The sequence below is a fragment of the Triturus cristatus genome, chromosome 11 (assembly GCF_964204655.1).
Source record: "Triturus cristatus chromosome 11, aTriCri1.1, whole genome shotgun sequence".
NCBI lineage: Eukaryota > Metazoa > Chordata > Amphibia > Caudata > Salamandridae > Triturus > Triturus cristatus.
The window spans coordinates 129,766,335-129,788,526 of record NC_140594.1 but is presented as its reverse complement, the minus strand read 5'-3'; the positions used below and the strand labels follow the sequence as shown (position 1 = coordinate 129,788,526).

Here is a 22,192-nt window from a genome sequence, read left to right as displayed (position 1 = left end):
GCTAGATGTGGATATGCTAAAAATCTGGCATAGATCCAGCCCTCCAGGACCAAGTGTGGAGAACCCTGTGTAGATGATGGTATACACTGTTTTACGTTCTGTGGTCTTTTGGCCTTATGACATTCTTCGCCTTTGAAGGAGCCGGATGAAAGGGGTTTTGTAGATGCCTATGTCACAGAGTTAGAACAAAGATAACTTGACTTGTAATGGAGCACTCTTCCATCCTACCTGAGTTTAGTGTAAATGTTTATTTTGTAATATGAGGACAAAGCATAGAACATACTCTAACCTCTGTCTTACTTTAGGTGTCTGTACCTCCAAGAAGATACTACGCTGGAAGGAAACTGTGCTGAGGAGCTGTTGAAGAATGCCAAACACACTGTGGAAGAGTATTTCGTAGCACCTCCAGGTATGGTATCAGAGGAGGACTCCTGAATCTTGGCATAATATATATCGTTGAAAAGTTGCTCATTGCCCATGAACTATACATTTACACCCATACTGAATGTAATTGAAATGACCGTGCTCTAAAATGTCTCATTGAAACCTGTACTTGGGGACAATATGTGAGTGTCAGATGACAGACCTAGACTCTGTTTGGTAAGTGGGTTTGGAATCCAGCCATTTTCTTTAACTGTTTGTGCCAATGCTAGCTTCGAGTGAATATACATCTGCCCTATCAGGGAGTCTAAGGGGTCGATTAGGATGTAGGGCGGATCGCCACCGCCCACATGGCGGTGGCGATCCGCCGTCCATCCTTCCCTGCCCGCCACCCATTTCCCCCTGCCATATTAGTATGGCGGGGGGGATCCCAGCGGACGGAAAGACCGTCTGCCGGTTTTCCGCCTGTAGACTGTGCGGAAAAGGGGCTATATATGGTGGCGGTGTCTGCTAGACAGCAGAGCATGGGGAGCGGAGCATGGCTTTCGGTGGCAGAGACCGTGCCATGAAAAGCATGCAGAGTCTGCTTTCGGGGGCCCGGTGCGGGCCCCCAGGGTATTGGAGGGGTGGGGGTTGCACATGGGGGGTACCTATGGTACCCCCCTGCATTGTCATGGACATGGTGGCAGGCACCTCGCGGTGCCTGTCACCTTGTGCATGACAATGCACACAGTGCATTCCCAGCATTGTGGCGGGCGGTGCTGTGAGCACCACCCGCCACAATGCTGGGAATGGAGGATGCCACCGTGGCGGTGGCATCCTAATTGCAGGTGCAGGACCGCCGCACCACTGGTGGCCGGTCCCAGCACAGGTAGGGTGGCGGGCGGACTAAAGCCTGCCCGCCATCCTAATTGGCCCCTAAGTCTCTAGAAACTCTTTGCATTCCTTCCAAAAGATGCACAAGGCACCCTAGTGTGAATCAGTATATTCTCTGTTGCTTCAGTAGTGCATGTTATTTCATTTATTTTGTTGTTATATTATGTGGCTTGTTTGCATACCACTGCCTGCCACCTTAAGGTGCTAAGAGACAGTAGCCGGGATAAAAGTAATAAGGAGAGAAAAGAAAGGTGCGAACAGGAGGAAATTGAAGGACGAGCCTTACGAATGGAGTATATATATATATATTTTTAATTCTTTTTTATTGATTACAGGTGAAATTCAATAACCATGCGATCACATATTGCTACTTTTTTGCACATTACACGACTCTAGGCACAATAAACCATGAATCAAAGATTATACAGTTATTACTGTTTCAGTAGACAACCTCAGCTGGTAGTGTTTCTGTATTCATTCAACTCAGCTTGAGTCGGTGTCTGACTCAAGTGGGGGTGGGGTGCATCTGTTTCCCCTGTAGGTGTTCCATGATCCCCACATTTGTTCCCACTTTTTGGGGCATCTGCGATGGATATATACCACCCTTTCAGCTACCATAGCCCCATCCATATCTCTACACCTCTTTCGATATGTCAGGTAGGTTTGGGCACCCCAGTGTCAAGCCATATTGCGTTTGGCAAACATTATGCCCAGTGTCACCCAGTCCTGGCAAACATCATGCCCAGTGTCACCCAGTCCTGTGCCGTATGGTTAAGGTCAGTCGGCTCCCAGATATTTAAAAGACACCTCTTGTGTTCCGGCTGGACGGTTACTCCGCGAACTTGCGTGATGGTTTGCATAATTGTTTCCCAATAGATCGTTATCACTGGGCACTCCCATAACGTGTGGTAGAATGGGCCAAACGCCCCACATTGCCTCAAGCAGAGTGTATCTCGGCCTTTCCTATCCTGTGTAATGTCACTCTTGTGTAATATATGCGGTGCAAGATCTTTCGTTGTACTAATCTTAATTTGGAAGACACTGCTACTTCGCGTGGAGAGGCGAGTGCCGCTTGCCAGTCGGTATCCTCTAAGTCCCCCACCTCCGTCTGCCACTTCTCGCGGAGAGATTCCGTGGGATCTGGCCGATTATTGATAATTTTGCGATATGTTAGGTAGATAGCCTTCTTTGCCATGTATTCCGTCAACAGCCTATCTTCCAATGAGGAGGCCTCAGGGAGAGTAGTTCCTGCTGGAATACCTGCCTTCAGTGCATGCCTAATTTGAGTGTATCTAAATGCCTCCGTTGAAGCTAGCTCATATTGGTTTCGTAGGTGGGCGTACATGACAACATCACCTTTGCTCCACAAATCCCCCACCGTAGAGATTCCGATGGAGTCCCATCATTTGAAGCCTTTACTATTCCCAAGGTTGCCCAGTTTTGGTGTGTCCCATAGTGGGGTGAGCTGAGTTATAATCCCGTCTCATCCCAGATTCCTACGGGCTTTCTGCCAAATTTTGGATTGTGTGCACTGTAGGGCTTAGCAACAATGGGTTACGCTTCGTGGTGTAAAGCGCCCTCATTATTCCTCCCTCTCCCAAGCTGTGTCTGTCTGCACTAAATGCTGGGTCAGTTCGTGGAACATGAAGCCATTGATTGATGACGATCAGTTGCGACGCCAAACAAAAGGAGTAATCTTTACCAAAAAAGATTGTACCTCATTGGCTGGTTGTGAAGAAAAAGCAAGAGAAGCAAAGAGCAAATCGGAGAGTTAAGGAAGGAGCAGGAGAGATAAGGTGAAAGCGGGAGGAAAAGCAATAGAAGTTAAAGGGGCAGAAATAGAAGTGGGAGGAATCTGGTTCCGATGTAGTTAGAAATCATACCAGAGTGATGTAGAGACAAGCCCAGTATAAGATCCTTGGACATCCAGGAATAGTCGTCTTCCCCCATTGCTGCAAATTGTGTTCAGCCAGACCTTTCATGCTGCTTCTCTATTACAGATTACCTGTGAACCCACAGCTTCGGAGGGAGGTGGAGGAAGAGAAATCTAGAGCTTCTAGGCACAGTCATTTTCTTTTCTGTGGGTGTACTATTCTGGGAGGGCAGAGGCATTAGGTTTGAAGAGGATCCCTATAAATAGTTCAGAAGGACAGAACTTGCAACTCAACTATAGAAGACTAACCAGAGCTAAGCTTATAGTAGATTGTCTTGATGGCTGCCCCAGAAATGCCCCTGTGCTCTTGGCCCTACCTTGTGTCCAGTCAGGGCTTGAACATATGTTTGGGATCCAATAAAGACATAGAAAGTACACCGGCTGGACACTAGGCACAGAACCCTGCCTGCTTCACCATAGAATTTCTGGAGCCACAGTGTAGCGACAGATGCGGGGCTAGAAGGGAAATTGCATAATAGTGGAGATACATGACAATAATACTAATAGATGACTGTAGCTCTGCATAGCGCAGCGAAGTCCGGGCACCAGGAAACGCATGCTACACACAACTCTGCGTGACTTCAGCCACATCCGCACTTCCAGTAGACCTCCGTTCACCAGGCGCATGAGCAGTTCCTCACTCTTCGTGCATCTGAGTGGTGGTCATGCATTCTGGCCACCAATTCACTGATGTCTTTCTCGGTTGCTGGGCCTCTAGGGATAAAGGAATAGAAAGAGAGTGGCAGAATGGCAAAGAGGCAGGGTACTGATAGTCAAGGGCCTGTGGGAGGTCCAGGTCAGGAGTTTGATATATACTGCTGCATTTCTCTTCATAGGCGTGCTTGCTTATCACTATGGACCGCTAACTGCACTTGGTGTAAGGGAGTGGCTGCTTAAAAGTTATAGAACAAGTATTTGAAGATTGCACGTACAGGAAAAGGAGGCAGCTCATTCATGGCAGGCAAGTCTATGAAAGGATGAAGAAAAGGTGTGGACCGGGGAGTTTTGTAAGCTCTGTTTCTGTGGGAGAGTGTAAGAGTGCTGTTTTAGGGATAGTTTAAGAGTACAGTAGGTAGTCAAAGAACATGGACCTTAGTATAGACAGAAAAGTATACAGCAGTGTTTCTGTTGTAAAGTGCTATTATAATTTCTTTCCATTGCCCTTCTTTCCAGTATAAGCAATATTTTTTGATTTTTATATTACATTTGTTTTGTATAGCGCTGTAGAACCCATGGGCATTTAACCACTTTACATTTAACCAGACGAATACACAGAATAATAAGCAAAGGTAACCAGAACAAGAATAACAATGCATAAGAATAACAATGCATAAGTAAATAAGAAGCAGAGGAGAGAAGAAGGGAGGATGAAGTGGGCGAAAAAGACGTGATGTATCAACAAGGGGTGGGTCGATGCTTAGAGCAGGTGATAGGGTAGGGGTTCCATTGAGTTTACCAAAGAAGAGGCGGAATCAGAGGGTTTTCAGATGTTTCTTAAATGAGATAAGTAGGTTGTATTATGACAATTAAAGGTAAAGAGTTCCATGCAGAAATTGCAGCTCCAGAAGGGAAGCTGTTTTGTGCAAAGGAGGTTCTGAATTTCGGAGATGCAAGTCTGCTATCACCATTGCTACATAAGGTTCTTTGACCTTACGAGGTGGGAAAAAGTTAGGTCAGATAAGAGGTTGTTGAAATGTATGGCTCTGTATGTCAAGCAACAGAGTTTGAAGATAATTACAGATTTTATAGGTAGCCAGTGTAGTTCATCTAGGATAGATGAAATGTGATTAGATTTCCTTGAAGGCGTCACCAGCCTGGCAGCAGGTTACAATATTGTGGTCAGTAAGATTGGGGTGATCCCTGCTAAGAGAGAATTTTGAGAGTCCATGAGAGAGATATGCACATAGTTCTCAAAATGTAGCAAGTCGTATGACCTAGTTCACAACTTGACATAGATCACAATAAAAAAAGCACGCCTTAAGTATCTTTGGGCAGCCCTCTGTACCTGCCATTTTCCCACCTAGAATTGAGCCCACGGAACCCTTAGTCTGTTGCACTGGAAAGTTTGCAACCAATTTACCCACTTTAAGGTCTGATATAAAAGATAAATGGCATCCCAAAAGAAAATTCCTTATTGCAGCATAGAATGGAGTTAAAGTCTCACTAAACAGTTCTGAGTAAAATTGAAGGTTTATAAATCATTTGACTGTCGGTGTCCAGATCAGCAGTTTTAAATAATCAGGTCATCAAGGATTTTCAAGTTCCTTCTGCATTTAAGTGTGGTAATCTAGTGATATTCCATAATCCTGGGCAAGATCCTTCCCAATGTGCCTTTTATAGACCAATCAATCTGACTACAAGTTCTGATCAAACATTGGTTGCTACAGTCTCCTCCCTATTAGTACTTGAGGAACAAGCCAGATGTATTTCTGGCCAGCTGCTTGCTGCCAGTAATCATTTCTTCATTCAAGCCATTGATTTTGCTGAGATGGTGAAGATCCCTTTAAGCTTTTTAGGTTTCACCTGCACAGCTCTTGCGGTGAGTTTGCTAAATTTCTTATGAGAAAAAAATCTTTAAAGGGGTTAGAGCCCGCCCATTACTTACCATTGGTTTTCTACAACGTCATTCTTGTTTTCTGCCTGCCTATTGGTCAGTGACTCCTCCATGCCTCCACCTTTCTCCTGTGCTTCAGATTTTTCGTCCATGCTGTGGAGAAATGAACTTAGTACTGCTTCCTGTGGCCAGTGTCCTTCCACAGTCCACAGGTACTCTTTTTTTCTTAAGTTTCCACATGCACTCGTAGAGAGTGCATGCATCTGCAGACCCTCTCCTTCAGCCCTATCCACTCCCCGTGGTTTCACCCAAACCCCCCTTTTCTTGCTCTACTGACTCAAAGGTATTGGAGCGCTTTATATGAGCACCAGTTACATTAAACAAGGACACATACTTTTTTTGTTAGTTAAGGACACATACATTTCTTTCCTGTTTTTTTAGGCACGTGGAGATTGAGTGATTGAGTGTGAGAATCACAGTATGTTGAGCCGATGCTGAGATTCAAACCTGGCTCCCCAGCTCCAATGTTGGCAGTTCTAGATTTGCAGGGTTACCTACCAATCGATCTAGTGATTCTAATCCTGGCTATCCCCACTTGTCCTCATGGGTGATCCTGAGCAAATAGTTTTACCTCCATTCACTTGGATTTGCTTGACTGACAGTGAGATGTCTAAACACCAGTGTGAATCTTAGTGCAAATGAATGCACATTTAACATTATATGTTAAATTGCTGTTACAAACCAACGTACAATATAGCAACCCTAGGGAGAATGCCCAATGCTGCCTCGGTAACATAATGTCAATAACATATCTGATAACAGGACTCTGCTCCTAAGGAAGAAGGAGGTCGCTATCAAACGTCACTTATAACCAGGGCCACTGGAATTATGTGACAGGGTAGGGCCAAATTATGCGCCAGGGATGAATAAATTATGCGACAAGAAAAATCTAATTATGCAGCACATTTTGGGATAATCATTGTTTTGTCTTATTAAAACTTGGAATGACTGTCTGGGCATTAGTTGCAACACGTTAGTACCAGTTTAACACCCAAACACTGCAATAAGCTACAGAAGGGTGACCAGTCAACCTTTGCGAAGGGCCTTCCACTGTGCGGCTATACTTGTCGAGGCGTTTTTAGTAACTTTTTAACCGTTTAAGCTAGAAACATGTTTTTGTATGTTAAAATCTGCAGATTGCGGCAAATGTATTACTATGCAAAAATCGCCGCACAATCGCATAATTCCAGTGGCCCTGCGTAGAACAAACCCCACATATGGGAGAGTTGCACTCTTACTGGGGACCAGAGAATGGGTCTTCTTCTGCGCACCTAAGCCGATCAAATGCCTGATTTTATTGCAGGTATGAGGGCCAGGGCTTGCTTTTTATGTCAGTAATTGCCCCCCTCTATCGACGCCCCACAAGAGGAACATCCCCAAAGCTCCCCACACTCAGCTCTGCCTTGGACTTGAGCCCGACAGATGGGAGGGTGAACACAGCCTGCAGTCCCTGCAGTAATGGAGATCCGGGTGAAAATAAGCAGGTTCGACAATCAGCCATTTATCCTTTCGATATCGATTTAAGTGGTACACTGAGCTGGTTTATTGCGGTTACTTATGGCGCTAAAACAGGGAGAGTTTAGTACCTGTGTACAAAAAACTATTATTACTATTAACACGCACTGGCCTCCTTTATTAACACAGAGCATGCTGTATGCTCTCCTAAAATGAATTAATTCCAAAGTCTTTCATTTCATATAAAGACAACATTAAACTTAATTCCCTTTCCTCAGCACATAGAAGCGGATTTAACAGGAAGCGCGTGGAAAGCAATTGTAACCCTACAAGACTAAGAGGCGCTCTGTTTCTATACACAACGTCTTTTTAAGTTTGTTTTTGTTTCCTCTATGCATCAGCTGGTGAAAGGAAGATAAAAGGATCCCCTTTACCTTCTCCAGACCATCCTTATAGCCAGGTGTTGACAAGTCTGAAGAAGCACAAGCAGTGACTGCTATTTGTGCAGCAGATCTTTTCTTTATGGGCCCAAGTGACAAATTTCACATCTTCCCTTCAAGCAGTTTCATTCAAAAAGAGTTACCCAGCCCTCCCTGGTTAGACTCACCTCCTCACTGCACTTCCAGAGGGTTTGTTGTGCAGATTTCCTCTGTTTCCAGGCAAGATGTCAGTCTACTTGGAACTGTAGCCCCCATGTACGTCCTTACTGACAGCAGGTGAGAAAGGCCAGCTGAAGCCCAAGAGAGCAAAGTAAACAGAAACAAAACAAGAAAAATATAAGCTTTAACCCCTTCCATGCTGCGCAGATTCCGCCGCTGTGCTGACGGAATCTTGCGCGGGCGTGGTCATGACGGAACGGTTCCGTCATGAGCACAGCTCAACCGTGGCTCATGACGGAACCGTTCCGTCATGAGCACCGAAGGGGTTAACAAGGCCAATAGGTTTCGCCTATGCAAGATCTGTTGGCTTTGTGTATGTTTTTTAGACATGTTGCACAGAAGCTTTGGCTTCTGTCCATCATGTCGTTTAAGGAAAGATAATAATAGCATTATGATGTTGCCAGCGTTGACTGTGCCATGGCTCTATTACTTTCTTAGCCTTTCAGCATGGTTGTTGCTGTGCTTTTGACCTGCTGAACTGGGGGTACTTGTCACTTGAATACAAGGGTTTTCTGTCCTAGCTCACCAATCTGTTCCGATCCTTCGATAATAGCGTTCCTTTGGATGTGAGTATTGGGAGAAGGCTGCTGGTAATAGTATTATTCAACAAGTCACAAAGAAAGGATGTCCACTTTCTTACCCCCTTTTTGTGCTGTATACTGAACCTTCTCACAATACATCTTGAGCGACATTACAATTCAGGGGAACCCGGATATTACTGGTGCATCCAAAATTAATCTGTATGCAGACAATATAGCTCCATTTCTTCATCCTGAAAAAGAAAATATGTATTGGGTATTCTGGGTGTTAGAGGAAGTTTCCAAAGTATCTGGATATATAATTACTCCTACGACAACCAAGGTTATTCTTGTGAATTCAGACAAGTCTGTGCTTCTGCATTTTCATTAGGGATGTGATTACACCTAGCCAGTGGGATTTCTGGATCTTTTGGTAAATTATAGAATAGAAGATTTGTAAAACGTAACATTAAACCATTGCTAGCAAAGGCAGATAGTGGGTTTTGGACCTCACAAACTATCCCTTCGTCTTTATTCTGCTAAATTAATCTGTTAAAGATTGTTATTCTTGTTCAATGTTTATTTCTTTTCCACTCTTCCAGTTTTTCTCTTCCCTGTCTTTTTCCAGAAACTGAATCACTTGCGAGGTTCTTTTCTATGGACAAGAAAAAAGAGGCGAAAAATTGAGGAAGCTTACTAGCATCTTTAAGATTATTATTTCACTGCAACTACTCAGTAAATGAATAGATTACGGTGAAGCTCTCAATTTGGTCCATTTAATTTACAGTACTACAACAGGTGGTGATGGAATTATGGTCCTTTTAGTTTATTGGCCAAGGTTAAATGACCTTGTTTTTTTATTAAAAGGGTCAAGTTTTAAATTGTATAAAACCTTTGTGAAATTGATGTGCATAAGCAGGAAACATAGGTTGAAGATCTGGGATGGCCTAAGACCATTTTAGAAGAAACCTATTTCCCCTTGTCAGTGTTCCGCAGAGGGGCAAGAGCCCCGGGAGGCTCATGGCACCTTTCAACTTGGGCCAGTAACAGAAGAACAGGGTAATTTACTGTCTTGTGCCAGCTTTTTAAGAGCATTTAGGGGTATCCCACCGGAGAGAGAGAGAGAGAGAGAGAGAGAGAGATATATATATTCACTGAAAAAACCATAGGTTTCAGGGGTGTTATAGTTAGCTGGACTTTTCACTTGTGTAAAACCATTGAAATTCCCCCGTTATAGTTAGTTCAGCTAACTAACTCGCGCGCCCGCAATGCACTGCTGATGACTTCACATATTACATCACTCATGACATGGTCAGTGACATCACTCATGACATCACTGATGACATCTCAAATGACATCACTGATGACATCATCCAGTGAATGTGTGTTTTTCTGAAAATTAAATCTTTTATATATGTATATCTCAAGGTCGATGGAAGAATAAATGGGTATATAAGTGTCTAAATGGATGATTTGTTTTTGAAAAATTGATTGTGTAACTGACTAATTAAGTGTATCATAGTGAATACATGGCTTAGTGAGTAATGTTTAAATATGTAAATATCTGTATCAGTCTCTCACTTTGTGTATAAGTGGCTGCATGGGTTGGTGAGTAGCTACATGGGTGTCTATATAGGTTATTAGTTGGTTTTTTGAGTATCAGTCTGAGTGTCTGCATGGTTCGGTGGGGGGTATTACGTAGTGCATAGGTGCATGAATGAGTGACTCACTGTTTGTATGTGTTGAAGACAGCATGTGTGCAGGACTGTATGGGTGGATGAGTGTGTGTAAGGGTGTGTTAGTGAGTGAATGACTGTCTCAATAGTGTCTTTATGAGTAACAACATATGTTTTAAACTAGTATATGTGACTATTGGTGTATATAAGTGAGTATATGTGAGAGTGAGAGATTGAAAGAGTTCTTGTATGAATAAGTATGTGTTTCTATAAGTGATTGTTTAAAAGACTAAGTATGTGTAAGTTTCCGTAGAAGTAAGTGTGGTGGTGTGTGTATAACTGTATATGCAAGTAAATGTATGTTTGATTCTTTATTAGCATGAGTGACTATGTGTGTGAGTAACTCTATGGATGAGTGGCATTTTGTAACAGGATGTATAGGTGTATGAGTACATATGATGAGTGAGTACATATATGAGTGACTGTATAGGACTGTTGGGGAATGAGTGGATGTGTATGTGGATCTTAGAATTACTGAAGAGGTTGTTGTAACTGGTATTGGTATGTCCATTGTTTTGAAAATTTTAGTCTCTATTTTTGAATGTGTGTATAAAAGGTTATATTAGGGTGAGAGGAGGTCTGCCACTCTATCACAAGGATGATGTCATCAGTGATGTCATGAGTGATGTCACTGACCATGTCATGAGTGATGTAATATGTGACGTCATCAGCAGTGCATTGCGGGCGCGCGAGTTATAGTTAGCTGAACTAACTATAACGGGGGAATTTCAATGGTTTTGCACAAGTGAAAAGTCCAGCTAACTATAACACCCCTGAAACCTATGGTTTTTTCATTGAATTTCTGAGGTTTTTTAAATGCTAATTCCTAACTATAACGTGCCTGAAACCTATGGTTTTTTCTGTGAATTTCAAAGGTTTTTTAAATGCTAATTTCTAACTATGCCTACAGAGATAGGACATGTGAAGAAAGAAGAAAAAATGCACAGAAAGAAAAAAAAGAAGTGCAGAAAGAAGCAACAGAAGTCCTCAAAGACGAAGAAAAGTGCAGGAAGAAGGATAACGTGCAGAAAGAACAAAAAGAAGAGCAGAAAGAAACCTTGTTGCAAAATCATCCTGTACCCTCAACTTTTTCAGACGGATACTGGTGGTAACTCAGTCTGACTAACCAGTCCTAGAGCCAGTGCTATGTTAAAAGACACTTAGAATACAGTGAAAACCCCTACATACACTAGGGAACATTATGCGTTGGGGTCCCCTGTGATTAGCATGACCTCCTCTGTAAGCCCCTAGTATATAATAGGGCAGGGGGATTAAAACTACCTCTTAAAACAGGCCACAGGGCGTTTTTGCACACGTTAACTCAGGCCCCGTCCCCTCCCTTCACCACTGTGTAAACACGCCCTGTGTCCGTTTTTAGTTGGGAGATTAAGTTCATTTGAATCCTGAGGGTCCCTAGGGTCCAACTAGCCCACTAGGTACCTCCAGTAAGTGCCACAGAGCTGCGTTGGAGAGAGGTGTAAAAAGTGGCACAGCCTAGACCACCTCTCTGCAATGCAGCTCAGTGGCGCTTACTGGAAGCACTTGGTGGGCTAGTTAGCCCCCAGGGGCCCTCAGTATTGAAGGGAAATTATATCCCCAATTTAAAACGTGCCTTAATGTGTGTTTGCACACGTCACCTCAGGCCCCGTCCCCTCCCTTCACCACTGTGTAAACGCGCCCTGTGGCTGTACTAAGTTGAGAGATTAAGTCCCCTTGAATCCTAAGGGTCCCTAGGGTCAAACTAGACCACTAGGTACCTCCAGTAAGCGCCACAGAGCTGCGTTGCAGAGAGGTGTAAAAAGGGGCTTGGCCTCAGAACACCTGTCTGCAGCGCAGCTCCCTGGCGCATACTGGAGATGCCTGTTGGGCTAGTTGGCCCTCAGGGACCTTCAGTATTGAAGAGGAATTAATTCCCCAACTTAAAACTCGCCAGGGGGCGCGTTTGCAGAGTGCTGCAAGGAGGGGGCGTGGCCTCCGGCGCGATGCCAGTCTTTTATTTATTTTAATTTTTTAAGAAGGGGGGCTGTGTGGTTCCCCTTCTTATTCTAATTTATTGGCCCTGATGACCCCACCCCCCAGGGCCTGTCTCCTAATTATATTTTTTTGACCCCAATCCCCAGGGGCGGCCACTGTTTTTTATTATTTTAAAAAAATATATATTTATAGACACACCTAGGACATGCTGGACAAACCGTACGTACCTATCACCATGACGATTTGCGTGATATTCATTAAAAGGCGACTATGCATACAATGAATCCACGTGGAATGTATTTACACTACTAGTGAAGCTCTGACATGTCTGATGCCCTACCGTGCCTAATCCCGGTAGACACCCTTGTCGTTTATTTATACAAACATGGGTAGCTATTGACGGGCACATTTAATACACATGCACACCAAGCCATTCAAAGGGGATTCGACAAAAATTCGACCAAAACTATGCAAGAAACCCCCTCACGGTTAATAAAACACACATCCACTGCCGGATGTGTAATACTTTTTATTTTACTCTCTGGAAAGGGGACGAACATCACTTGAGAGTCACAGCGCGCTCCTGGCAGAGCCCAATGCTGTGTTACACCCACCATTGCCTGCTGAGTGCCACACACCTCTGTGTTGTATTCCACTAGCTAGTGCATATGCTATGACACTCTCTAGCCCATGTGCACTGTAACACCACCCCGTGAATATGTCATGCCACACTTGTCTTCGCACGGGTTATATTGCCCCATCTAACGTGCCTTCCTCGATGCCTATGTTATAACGCACAGTGCTATGCCATACATATTACAATCTGGGATCCATATCTTTGTCACAGTGCATATGCAACGTTACACTCCCCAGCACATATTTTATATTACAACTTTAGAGACTAGTTAGGTTACACAACACTGCCCTGTGCATATTACACTCCAAGGCGCATATCGCATAGCACGCGCTAGTGCCTGTGCTATCTCGCGCTCTCCAATGAATCTGTCATTGCGCACAATGTATTGCATATTATATTTCACGGCCGGTTCATCTTATATCACACTTTTTGGTGCATAGTTTATACCATACACTATATCTAGTTTTCATTTTCAATCGTGCTCTCAGGACTATGTTCTATATAACACTGTGTTCACCTACCCTTTTCACGGGCATTACATTTTACGATAGGGGGTGGAGGGTCAGGGGGTGTTTCTGCCAAGTGAGCCCGGAGTCACAGTCACAAACGTCCTCTTCTTCCTGAATAAAAGTGAGATTATGCTGCATACTTGTTCATATTTTAAGTAGTTCGCACAGACACACGTTTTAAAAACAATAAAGTTCCTAATACCCGCCTTCTCTGAACAGTTAGCTTGCTGCCCCATCCCGCTCCTCCCTATCCTCTGTTGTGTGAATCCATGGACTAGCCTCCTCCCTCCTGCCATGCATGGTCTGATGTGCTGCCACTGCCCTCAATTTAGTATGATGTACCAGTCCACTCCTCCTGCCCTCCATTGCCCAATTCTATGCCCCATCATTGACCTCCTGCTTAAACTCTGTGCTTAGCTTGCTGCCCCTATTCTCCTTCCCCCTGCCCTCCGATGTCTTTGTGCATGTCCCTGCTCCATCCTTTTTGCCCACCATGTTCCATGGACCTGCCACTCCTATCTACTCTGAGTGTTCTGTTGAGCTGCCACTCCCCTCCCACCTGCCTAGCATTGTCAGATGACTGTAACCTGTCCCTGCCACCTCCACCCTGCCTGTCCACATGCCATGCCCCTATCCTCTTCCTCCTGTCCTACATGGTCCATTGTACTGCCACACCCTTCTGCCCTCCCTGGTCTGTTGTGCTGCAACTGCTCCTCCTGCCTGCCCCGTGCGGTCTGTTGTGAGGCCCCTTCCCCTGAACTTTCTTGTCTGTGCACAGGTCCTGACCCTCCCTTCTATCCTCCATCGTCCTTTGTGCATGCCCCTGCACCCTCCTTCTTGCCCATCATAGCCATTGTGCTGCCACTAACCCTCCCACTTGCCATGCATGTTCTTCTGTGCTGCCATGGCCCCTCCCACCTTCCCTGTGTGGTCAGTTAGCTGCCCCTGACCCCCTCCCACCTTCCCTCCATGGTCTGTGTGTATGCCATCACAGTCTCACTGTTGCTCTTCATGGTGTGTCTTGCTTCTAGTGCCCATCCTGCATGACCTCCATGGCTATCTTGCTGCTCCTGCCCTGCCCCCTTGTCCCCAGCCCGCTGTTTACATGTGCAGACCCCTACTCCCTCCCTCCTGGCTTGTCTGTTCCATTGTAATGCCCCTGATCCGTCCCTCCTGCCCTTTATGGTCTGTTATGCTGCAGCTTTCTCTCCTGTCTGTCCATTATGGTCAGCTAGCTTCCATTGCCTCTTGCCCCTCTGTTCTCTGATGTCCATGTGCATGGTCCTGTCCCCTCCCTCTTTCTTTCTATGGATTGTTGTGCTGCACTCCCGTCCCGCATGTCCTGTGTGGTGTATTGTGCTGCTGCAAACCCTGATGCCTGCCCTGCAGGGTCAGTTTGGTGCACCTCTCCATGTCCCTCCTGTCCTCTGTTATCCAAGTCCATGTCCCTACCCCATTTCCTTCCATGATCCAATGTACCATACTTGCGAACATTTTGAACTTGGTAAGAGGGAGATTTTGAAAAAAAACTAGGGTTTTGATTTTCCCCTTTGAGTTACATTGAAAAAGAGGAGATTGTAGACAGGAGACTGATCAAATAAAGCCCATTTGAGCTTAAAAACATTGGACGTTTCCTGGCTGAATTGGGTCTGTTGGCATGTATGGTTGTACTACCATTGCCTCTTCCTTCTGCCCACAATGGTCTATTACATTGCCACAGCCTCTCTTGCAAGTCCTGTATTGTTGGTTTGTTGCCCCTGCCCCCCTTTCCACTGCCCTCCATAGTCTGTTGTGCTGCCACGGCCCTTCCTGCCTGCTCAGTGTGGTTAAATTGTTGCCTTTGCACCCTCCTACCTGCCTTCAATTTTCAGAGTCCCTGCCCCTGGCCTCTGCCTCTCAACAGTATCCTAATGAACAACTAGATTGCTACCATTCTATATTTATTACAAAAGTGTGGAACGCCTGACGTCATCTTGATGTAATCAAAACTGTAATACCTAGAGCATTTCCTTTAGAAATTACATATATGAGAGGGTCTTATTGGCATCAAAATTATGGTTAGTGCTCTAAAAGACTAAAATAAGGACATATTTTCTGAGTTTTCAAATAGCGACAAAGCACTTTTAAATTATTTGTTATCCTCATGTTTTTTTATCCAGTTGACCACTTGATTAAATGTTGCACTTAGGGGAGAGGTTGTGGTGTTACTTCCAGAACTGCAGACTTTGCAACTGGGGAACCAGGTTGGAGTTTCTGCTTCAGATCGACATTCTGTGATTCTGGTCAAATCACTTAGTCTCCCCATGTCTACAACCAAAATGAATTTGTTCTTGTGTGATGTAACCAATGCTCATGTAAAGCACTCCAATACCTGACAAGTCTGCACTATATAACACTGCAAAAACACAAAATAATAAGTGTTTTGCACACTTCTGTCATTGGGCTATATTTGGGCTACATCTGGGTGATTTTGGGCTACATTTGGGCTCTTTTGTCTCCGGTGGCCATCTTGGGAGATTTATTTGTTATGAAGTTTCCTAATTTCCTCATGTACTGCAGTCTCCTCAGTAGGAAATGCTTTCAGTTTTTTACTTTGATTCCATCATGAAGGTATTCAGATATGTCACACATTTGCCATAAATTCTGAATGTTAGCACTCTAGTTGCTCATTAGATCACTGTAGTAAAACTACTGTTCACCATGGAAGTCTGCTCCTGGTATTAAAAGTGCATGTTTCAGTCTGCATGTCAGAATTTTTTAATGAAATAGAAGAGGATTTGAGAAGTGACTCAAAATGTGCCCTCATTTTCTTTCTTCAGCATTAATCATAATTTCTATGGCAAAATGAACCCCCTCATTGTGTTCCTTTTTAAATTAAATGTTTTAAGTGTTACCAGTTTATTCCAATCAAGATGGCTTCAGGTGTGCCATACGTTTGTCATAATGAAGACATTAAGCGCTCTCGTTGTTTTTAAGAACACTCTGGGACATTCTGTCATTGGGCTATACTTGGGCTACATCTGGGTGATATTTGGGCTACATTTGGGCTCTTTTGTCTCTGGTGGCCATCTTGGGAGACTTATTTGTTATGATGTATCCTAATTTCCTCATTTACTGCAGTCTCCTCAGTAGGAAATACTTTCAGTTTTTTACTTTGAGTCCATCAAGAAGGCATTCAGATGTGTCACACATTTGCCATAAATTCAGAATGTTAGCACTCTTTTTGCTCATTAGATCACTGTAGTAAAGCTACTGCTCACCAGGGAAAACTGCTGCTGGTATTGAAAGTGCATGTTTCAGTCTGCATGTCAGAATTTTTTAATGAAATAGAAGAGGATTTGAGAAGTCACTCAAAATGTGCCCTAATCTTTCTTTCTGCAGCACTAATCATACTTTTTATGGCAAAATGAACCCCCTCATTTTGTTCCTTTTTAAATTAAATGTTTTAAGAGTTACCACTTTAATCCAAGCAAGATGGCTTCAGGTGTGCCATACGTTTATCATAAGTAGGACTGTTAGCGCTCTAGTTGTTCTTTGGAACACTCTGGGAAGCTGCAGTAGAACACAAAGGAATCAACTGACAGTCTCTGTCCTTGTTGGATGTACATGTTTTACTGAGAATGTCAGACTTCATTCTCACATGACTGAGAAAGATAATGTGAATTTACAGAAAATAAGCTCTCAGTTTAGATTATAGATCACCTTCCAAACCTCTGTGGGAAAAGCATGAGAAAATATTTTTCTCTCAATCATGATATCCCAGCAGAAGGCTTTTTCACATGGTGAAATCACCTTAGAACATACCACAATTCCTAAAATGAGTATGGTACCATCAACAAATGATTTATAATGTAACTAAAGTCTTAAAACCTTCTATTAACTGCAATGCTTTTTAATGAGGTGCTATCATGTATATTGGTCCCAAGATGGCTGCCAACACTTCTTGGATGAAGTGCTGACAGCCAATCAGATCTCAGGATGAGATGTGTGGTTAGGCTCCGCCCACATATATATATGATTTTACATTTGATTTTCTCAGGAACTACTGAACAGATTGACTCCATATATGCAAAAGGCACATCCCTGAGCTGAGGACTACCTCTCTGCCAAATTTCAAGTAATTCTGTTCAGCAGTTCGGTCTGTACCTTGGACTAAAGGTCCCTATGGAAAATTGCATGGGGAAAACACGTTTTGGGACCCCCCTTTTTTCTCAGCCCCCGCTTGACGAATCCCCCCGAGACTTTCAGGGTAGGAGCGGAGCGGAGCGCCCCACCTATTTTGAAAATTTCGCGAGGATTCGTCAACCGGCGCCAAAGTTATTCCAAATAGAATGTTGCGGATTTCCTATGGAAACACGGTCCTAACTATAACTATCTACTGGCGACCGCCAGTAGATAATATATATATATATATATATATATATATATATATATATATATATATATATAGCTTATATTTCATCAGGGACTTTTAATCGGACACTCTGCATTTTGTGTTGACATCAACGCCCACAGGAGTTAACATCGTGAAAAGCTCTCCCCAGGCAACACTTACCTGATCCAGCTCCCTTCTGGGAACTGTAGTCTCCGGCGAAGCTGTTACCATGTGACCTGTGGTCAAGCGGACTACCGCCTATGGGAGAGGCATGTACTATTTAAATGTGGGGTGGAGCAGTACCCTAAACATGGCGGCATCTGAAGAAGGCTCGTAAGCCGAAATGCATTATGCCCAAATTATCTGCTATATTAAAGGTCTTCCAAACGTTCCCCTGTGAGGTCTCTGCTTCTTCGTTTGGAGGAGGATGTTTTTCATAGTTTCGCGCTTACCAGTGGCGCGTTGGAGACCCCGTTCAATTTGAGGCCGGATCGATGCTGGTACCTGCTGCTGCAGTTCTTGCTTTGTCCGAGGGATCGGAAGGATTCCGGCCCGCCCCGCAACGCAGACCAAGCCATGGGTGGTTGTCTTGTGCAGCGCGTGACTTCACGGGTAATCAAGTTTACTTAAATTTTGATTTACGGCCCGGCTGGACTTTGTATATGGGGCTTGAGCGTTTGGGGAGCAGAGGAAGCCTGACAGCTTATATTTCATCAGGGACTTTTAATCGGACACTCCGCATTTTGTGTTGACATCAACGCCCACAGGAGTTAACATCGTGAAAAGCTCTCCCCAGGCAACACTTACCTGATCCAGCTCCCTTCTGGGAACTGTAGTCTCCGGCGAAGCTGTTACCATGTGACCTGTGGTCAAGCGGACTACCGCCTATGGGAGAGGCATGTACTATTTAAATGTGGGGTGGAGCAGTACCCTAAACATGGCGGCATCTGAAGAAGGCTCGTAAGCCGAAATGCATTATGCCCAAATTATCTGCTATATTAAAGGTCTTCCAAACGTTCCCCTGTGAGGTCTCTGCTTCTTCGTTTGGAGGAGGATGTTTTTCATATATATATATATATATACATATATATATATATATATATTATTATGTGAGTGAGTAGCTCTGTTAGCTGTATGGATGAGTGGCTAGCTGTGCAAGTGGCCTTGTGAGTGAGTGGAGGTGTGATTGAGTGAGTGGCTGTGTGAGTGAGTGACTGAATGAATGAGTGAGTGGCTGTGTGAGCGGTTACGAGGGTCTGTGAATGGATATGTGACAGATTGTGTAGGTGTGTTTGTGGGTGTATGGGAGGTTGTTTGGGGGTATGAGTGGGCATGTTAGTGGTTCTGTGGATGATGTAATCAGCAATGTCATTTGAGATGTCAGCAGTGATGTCACTGACAATGTCATGAGTGATGTACCATGTGAGGTCATAAGCAGTGCTTTGCGGGAGAAGTAAGTAATAGTTATGTCAGCAAACGATAATTGCTGAATTTCACTAGTTTTGTACCAGTGAAATCTGAGCCTAACTATATCAACCCTGTAACCTCTGTTTTTTTAGTGAATTATAACATATATATATATATATATATATATATATATATATATATATATATCTCTTTGGGGTCGGAGCAGAATTTCCACTAATTATATTAGCCTGAACTGGTATATCTTGATAGATAGTAAGGAAATCCTAAAAACTGAGGAAGAATCTGCTGATTCCATAAAATTTTCATTGCAATTAATGTGAAAATAATGCAGCATTTTCTCATCCTACGGTTAGGCTTAATAGAATGGGTGGAAACACCTCTCTCACTTGTACTCATTGCAATTCGGCTAAAGGGATGTGTGATATGGGGGCTTTCCCAATTTAGTTCTATTCCTGTGACAGGTGATTTAGCAACTTAGCTTTATTTTCTAGAGAAGGGGTGATCACTCTACCTGCAGATAACTGGGCTTTATTGATAGGGGACAGAGTAGGTTTGTCATGGCAGACCATAATTCTGACATTTTAATTTTTTCTGGATGTTATTTGATCGATCTTTAATCGCACAGTTGCAATCGAAGGGATTGTCCAAGTGTTATGTTATGTTATGTTAATTTATTTATAAAGCGCACGATTACCCTGAGGTGTCTTGGCGCTAACTCAACTCTACTGAGAAACGTGGTGGCATGGAGAGAAAGTGTGGCTGATGGGAGTTATTCGTTAAAAAGCCAGGTCTTGAGTTGCTTCCTGAAGGCTAGAAGGTTTGTAGAGTTCCTCAGACTCCAAGGGAGGGCGTTCAAAGCCTTGGCCGCACCTATGATAAAACTTCTCCCTCCCCACAAAGCTTTCTTCGTGGGCGGTATGCTCACAAATGTGGCTCCTAATGAGCGAAGGGTACTTATGGGAGTGTACCATCGAAATTGATGGGTCAAAAACTCGGAACCCTGACCATGAAGTGCCTTAAAGACAGTGCACTGTGATTTGAATGTCACCCTTTTCCTGATGGGAAGCCAATGTAGTCTTTTAATTTCTTTGGCTACTGATATGAATTTGTGGGTGCCTGTCACTAGCCTGTAAGGTCTGTAGTTTTTTCAGATGTCGCTCTAGGGTGTGTAAATAAAGCCCATTGCAGTAGTCCAGTCGGGATAAAATAATGGATAAGACGACTGTTCGTAGGCTTTCTTTTGACAAGAATGGTTTGACCTTTTTTAGAAGTTTGAGGAAGTGAAAGGTAGCAGAGGTGGTCGCCTTTATCTGGTGCTCAAAATTCAGTTTGGACAGCTTGTATGTGTAAACAAAGTATATCATTCATATAGAGGAATGAGTTACAAGCGTCGGCGCCTTTTCACAAAATTTAAGAGAAATGAGGGCTGTTTGTACGATTTAAGTACAATGGATTCAAGAAGATCCTGACAAGGACAGTGTATTGGTTTCATTGGAAAGTGTTGTTTTCAATTGTTTACATTGTTTTCATGGTTTGATTTTCCTTTTAGATCATAAAGTTGGCCTTATAGCCCGCTGGACGCTTGGTTTAATAAACAAGAAGACCCTAAAACATGTTAATAATTAGGGACATATTTATCTTGTATCTACTTAGTTTATAATGCACTGATTTATTATTAAAGGCTGCTCACCAAAAACGACCGAAATTGTATATTTTTCTGTGTACACTTTACCACAGATGGTGTAGTTGAGTGCCTTATTACCATAGCTTTTTATGTTTTTCTCCACCACATGGATAATATTTTTCATGTGGCCAAATTCCTTTTCCCACATCTCCTTAAAAAAGAGGGCTTTTACTTAATATCTTGCACTCTATTTTCTCAATTATGTCATCATTTTTTGTTAGCAAGGGCCTCATTCTGAGTTCCACAGGATTTTCAAAATTGTTTGCACCTGAAGTTAAACAACAGATACCCCGCAAATCTTGCTCAGTCCAGATTGTTTTTCCTTGCACAGATTTCTTTAGTTAAGACCTATGAGGAATTTGTGTATCAAAAAGAGTCCACAAAAGATACTACTGTGTGGTGGTATTGGTTTCAAAGACTGTTTTTTCACATATCCTCCACTGTAAATTGGAAAATTTCAGATTGGTGGTAAAACCTGCTTGCAGTAAATCTGGTACAGTGTGGTTTTTGCACCCGAGTTGTCCCTGTTTTTCAGAGTAAGGCAGTATGTGTATTTCAGGTAGGGAACATCATGGGGAATGTTTGTGAAGACCTAAAGAGACACATGTTTGTGGGCATTCACTACTCTCCCAATGGCTACCCTGACACTTTTACTGGGAGTGCCCTTGTTCGTCATCATAGATTAACCCTGAACCTATGACTGCGGAAAATATTCTGTGCTCATGGACTTCCCATACTGGTAAGTTACGCCCACATCATAGTTTTGCAAATCAATCACTGGCATTTGTGATTCCACCTGGTAATATGTGCACACCTAAGTGAATTTTGAGCGCATAAAATGTTCAGTGAATCCGAGTTCAACTGTTTTTACAGATAACATTGTGTTTATAGGCTGTGTTCCAATATTCAGGTAGAGTTCTCAGTCTTTTAAAATCATAACCAGGTCTCTCTGCATCTTATTGTCTGTGTTCTTCTTGCAGGAAATATTCCTCTGCCAGGGCGCGAGGAACAAGAGCTACTGTGAATGATTCAAGCTTCCATGGAGCTTAGACAACTGGGTTAAACGAAGATGGAATCTTCAGCAGTGAAAGACTGATATCTAATTTATGTTTTTTACTTCGATGTAAACTTTCAATATGTACAAAAATAAATTAAATCCTACATAAAGTGAAACAATTACTATATTGTGATGGCTGGGCTTTAAATAATCATTATAGGTTCATGTAAGTGTGTTCTCTTGGTGCTAGGTTTGATAAGCCATACTTCCCGTTCTATGTGATTTGCTTCACCACCTTGATGTCTGGTGGGACTTCAGACCATTTGAGAATAAGGCTACGACCCATGGGTTACTCCTTAAAACAGCTGCCTGGTTTCTCAACAATCATTGCGTACTAGTTCCTCATTTAATCACCA

The 22,192-nt window shown here is 43.4% G+C and overlaps 1 protein-coding gene across 1 annotated transcript in view; it reads left to right on the top strand.

Annotated features, from left to right (window-relative positions):
- GATC (glutamyl-tRNA amidotransferase subunit C) overlaps positions 1-21,956 on the top strand; it is a 95,120-nt gene extending 73,164 nt beyond the window's left edge. Inside the window, exons 4-5 of the mRNA XM_085634604.1 lie at positions 306-409; positions 21,760-21,956. Coding sequence (XP_085490730.1) covers positions 306-409; positions 21,760-21,803 — 148 coding nt within the window. The 3' untranslated portion in view covers positions 21,804-21,956. The remainder of the gene's footprint in view (positions 1-305; positions 410-21,759) is intronic.
- Positions 21,957-22,192: the final 236 nt, after the last annotated feature.